The following is a 5000-nucleotide window of genomic DNA, read 5'->3' as shown; positions in this document are numbered from 1 at the left end:
CATGAATAATTTTTAATATATACTCCAGGGAAATGAAATTGGTGGGAGTGGTTTCTATGTTTTTTTCTTTTTGGCTACCCCCCGTGTAAGGAGGAAAAAAGCCTTTGGTATATGTGTATATGTACTTTAGACAGAGATCACCATATTGATATTAAATATTAATGCCCATTAGCTGAGTCATACCAAGAGCAAGTGTTCATCACCTGGCAAACCAATGTAGCAAGGGAACTGATTTATCTTTCTCTCTCTCTCTCTACCCTGGGTAATCCAATACCAATCTCTGTGGTACCAAGTGGTCGGCCACGTTTTGACCGCCGAGCAGGAAGTTTAACCCATTAAACTCCGATGACAAGATTCCTTGTCATTTGGTCAAATAAAACAAAAAATCATAAAACACCAAAATGTTTGATCAAAGACCAGAAAAATATGACGTCAGTCCTCGCTTCGCTCGCGAGTGAAGCGAGGACTGACGTCATATTTTTCTGGTGTTTGATCAAACATTTTGGTGTTTTATGATTTTTTGTTTTATTTGACCAAATGACAAGGAATCTTGTCATCGGAGTTTATTGGGTTAATGTCGATTGGTGGCTGGACTGGCTGCTAGGTGATTGATGCTTGGTCAAGTTGCAGGTCAAGGTATGGTTCTCATCGACAACATACTTGGCGTCAACTCCAGGGTAGCTAGAGATAGTGTCAGAGATCAGATGTATATCAGGTGGTGACAAGATGCCTAGGAGAAAAAATGGGTGAGGTGTTTGACAAATATTTTCTCTCTGTGTTTACTAAGGAGGGGTTAGATAAGGTACCTGACTGCGATCCGATTTTCAGTGGGATGAAGAAAGTAGACTCTCTAATATCAGCATTAGTAAGGTAGAAGTAGTCAAGCAGATTGAAAGACTTAAAGCTACAAAATCCCCGGGTCCAGAAGAAATATTTCCGAGAGTGCTAGAGTGTAAATTTGAAATCTGCGACCAGTTAACAGAAATATTTAACAAGTCGGTAGACACTGGTTTTGTGCCTATTGCTTGAGGGCAGGCAAACGTTATTCTTGTTTTCAAAAAGGGAGATAAATCGTCTATATGCAACTACAGGCTAATCAGTTTGACATAAGTTATAGGTAAAATGCTTGAATCAGTAATAGTTAATAGACTCGGAGATCACATCGAGAAACATAATTTGATTCGTAACACACAGTATGCTTTCTTCAAATGTAAGTCATGTGTGACTAATCTTCTATCCTTTTATACTAAAATATATTAGGCGTCAAATAACAATGATAATTACGATGTTATTTACCTTGATTTTAGCAAAGCGTTCTACAAGGTGCCCCACCAGAGATTACTGAATAAAATCAAAGCCCATGGCATAGGAGGAAAAGTGTTAGAATGGATTAAAGCTTGGATCAGTAACAGAAAACAGCGGGTCACCATGAATTATGTAAAATCCAAATGGGGAGTGTTACTAGCGGGGCTCCCCAGGGCTCGGTTTTGGGTCCCTTATTGTTCATTATGTACTTAAACGACTTGGACAATGGAATTTATAGTGATGTTAGTAAGTTTGTGGAGGACACTAAAATAGGACGCCAAATTAGGTTAGAAGACGACGCCGAGATTCTGCAGGATAATCTTAACAACTTGTTCACATGGTCGGTGAAATGGCAAATGGACTTCAATATCTCAAAGTGCAGCGTGTAAAACGTAGGGTTACACAACCCCGAAAATAGATATACTGTAGCTTAGATAAAGAAAAAATTAGAGAAAACTGAGTGCGAGAGAGACTTGGGAGTTCTAGTGAGTCCTGACCTTAAATCCAGGAAACAGTGCATTAGCGCTAGGAATAAAGCTAACAGAGCATTAGGTTTCATTGCTAGGACGGTTACGAATAGAAGTGCAGAAGCAATTATCAAACTCTACCTAGCGTTAATTAGACCCATTCTTGATTATGCAACACAGTTTTGGTGTCCGTCTTATAGAATGGAAATAAATTCACTAGAATCAGTACAGAGGAGAATGACCAAAATGATATATGGGCTCAGAAATTTACCTTATGTAGGGAGGCTTAGGCACCTTAACTTACACTCTCTGGAAAGACGCAGAGTGCGGGTTGGTCTAATAGAGGTGTTCAAGTGAATCAAAGACTTTAACAAGGGAGACGCAAACAAGGTCATCATATCAAGACAACAGGGCAGGACTCGCAGTAATGGATTTAAATTGGACAGATTTAGATTTAAGAAGGAAATAGGCAAGAATTGGTTTGCTGATAGGGTGGTCAACGAATGGAACAGACTTATTAACCATGTAGTGAGCACTAAAACTTTCGGTTGTTTTAAGAAACGGTTAGATAACTTTATGGATGGGGATGACAGGTGGTAATGGATATGGAACTGCCTAGTGTGGGCCTTATGGTCTCTTGCAGTCTCCTTCATTCTTATGTTCTTATAACCTTCTGGACATGGGCCTGCAACCTAGGACATTTAGGGGCTAAACGTCACATGACAAAAAAAAAAAAAAAAAAAAAAATCAGTGGACAAAAACCAGATTAGTGGAAATAATAATTGTAATGAACGAAGCTACAGTGTTATTATAAGAAGGAAATCCAACAAAGAAATGTAAGATACATGAAGTGGTTATGTATCCAGATTTAACGGTTGGTGAAGTCTTTTTCAATTGTAGGCATGGACAAAAATAATTTAATACTCACTGATGGGGTATGAGAATTCACATTACTGAACATAAAGAAGCCACAATGAAATGATTAGTAAGTGGTAATTATCTGGTCTTCAATTTGAATTTGACTAAGCCGTTATCTTTGTAGTTGCATAGTGTTTTTGTTAATATGTCTGGCAACTAGGTTTGGTGTATTTTGTATTTGAGTCATGTGTGCCATATTTTGTCAAATGGTTTTGTTATTTCTCGTAATATTACGTTACATCCGTGTTTGTGTCTTTGGCTTATAACTATTATTTCATTTGATATGACTATGGGTATGTTCCTCTTCCTCTGGTGAATCCGCGTTGGATGGTGTTGATTATGTCATTTTCGTGATAGGTGTTTGTGGAGTCTTTGTAGTGGCAGCATTTCGTGTATTTTGTCTGTGACTTTGAGTCATGAGTTTGATCTGTAGTTGTTTATGTCTTTTTTTCATGTCTGGCCATGGATATTAGTGTAGCTGTTTTGAATTTATCAGGGAAGTACCCCATGCTGAAACTTTCGTGAAGTGTTTCTGTGAGCTGTAGGATGGAGTTGAGGATGTTGTTCAATGTTATTTTGTTTATTTGTGAATGGCCGGGTGCTTTGTGTTTGAAGTTTTGTATCATATGTTTGTATGTTAGTGTAATGGGTTTTGTGAGTCTTAGTGTTGTCTAGGTCAAAGCGTCTCATGTATTGAAGTCTTGTACTTGTACTGTGATTCTTCTTCCATGTTCTCGGCCAAAAGTTGCAACTTTTGCTTGGGTGATACTTTTTTTTCAACGACGTCTGAATATGCGTTATTTGTCTTTATGGATTTTGTTGTTGTTTTTGTGTATGATGTATGTCCGTGATGGGGGAAATGTTAATTTTGATGGGAGAAATGTTAATGAGGCATTGAATGTCAATGAAGGACCAAATAACAATAAAGAGCAAGGTATAAATAAAAAACAAAATGATAATGTAAGACATGATATTGAAACTCAAAATGTGTCAAAAATAAATAATCACGAGTTTCTTAAAAACATGTACTTTAATGCTCGTAGTATTAAGAACAAATTTCAAGAAATACAGGCGTATGTCAAAAGCGAAAATCTCGATATGATAGGAATAACTGAGACATGGTTAAATGGTACAGAGTTCGAAGCTGAATTTAATATTGCGGGATTTAAACACTTTCATCAGGATAGAAACCACAAGAAAGGTGGGGGTGTTCTGTTGTACGTTAAAAACAATGTTCATGCTTGTGTTTTAGAGAAAGTGAAACAGGATGCATATGATAGTTTGTGGGTTGAGTTAACCCAAACAAATGAACAAAAAATGAATATAGGTGTAATATATAGGCCAAGGACATTATCATTAGCAGACGACAAACTGTTATTTCAAGAACTGTCTAGTTTCTGCAACCAGGATTTATTGACAATGGGTGATTTCAATTTTACTGACATTGATTGGATGACCCTTGAACATGGCCATATAAGTAGTCGCTTGATTGATTTTCTTGGTGACAATTACTTAATTCAGCATGTAAAAGAGCCCACAAGATATGGAAACTTACTCGATCTATTAATCACTAGCCGCGAAAGCATGGTAACTGATGTAGAAGTCGGTGAATCTGTTGCAAATAGCGATCACAACTTAGTTAGATTCAAACTCCTTAAAAAAATTTAGAATAGATACTTGTGTTTCTAAAATACCCGATTTCAGTAAAGCTCAGTTCATAGGACTACGTCAGGAGCTTCAGCTTACAGATTGGGAGGCAAAATTAAACGAAAGACCTGTAGATCAGATGTGGGAAATATTTCAAAATACGCTCACTAAAATGATTCAAACTTACATTCCTTTTAAGGACAGACGTCCCCCAAATCAGGCTCGCCCAAAGTGGCTCGACAAAGAAACCGAAAAAAGTATTGCTAAAAAGAGACAGGCTTATAAGAAATATAAGTGCTCGGGTGCATCTAATGACTATGAAAGTTATGTATCAATACAGAGAGATTTAAAAAAGACAATAAGAAAAAGAAAACGACAATACGAAATGAACATCGCTGATAAATCCAAAGAGAATCCCAAAGAAATCTATAGTTACATTAGAGATAAAAAGGTTTCTAGAAATCATATTGGTCCACAATTATTTGCTGATGGTCAACTTGAATATTCAAATGAAAGAATGTGTGATATTGTAAACAATTATTTTACCTCAGTATTCATAAACGAAACACCTCAAAGTGAATTCCAAACTGTCACCTGTGAAAAGTCCAGGGTAAACCTACTCACTATGGTAAATATAACAAAATTAATAATTAAAAGGTGTAT

At 36.8% G+C, this 5000-nt stretch overlaps 1 protein-coding gene across 1 annotated transcript in view; it reads left to right on the top strand.

Moving 5' to 3' along the window:
- The first annotated feature begins 611 nt into the window (after nucleotides 1–611).
- Nucleotides 612–5000, top strand: part of LOC143024439 (uncharacterized) — a 13135-nt gene continuing 8746 nt past the window's right edge. The window contains exon 1 of the mRNA XM_076183243.1: nucleotides 612–715. Within this exon, the coding sequence (XP_076039358.1) occupies nucleotides 612–715 (104 nt within the window). The remainder of the gene's footprint in view (nucleotides 716–5000) is intronic.

This window comes from Oratosquilla oratoria, chromosome 4, assembly GCF_046742065.1.
Source record: "Oratosquilla oratoria isolate Oo_2021 chromosome 4, ASM4674206v1, whole genome shotgun sequence".
Classification (NCBI taxonomy): Eukaryota; Metazoa; Arthropoda; class Malacostraca; order Stomatopoda; family Squillidae; genus Oratosquilla; species Oratosquilla oratoria.
The sequence above is the reverse complement of the archived record's forward strand: the minus strand, read 5'-3'. Positions and strand labels throughout refer to the sequence as shown.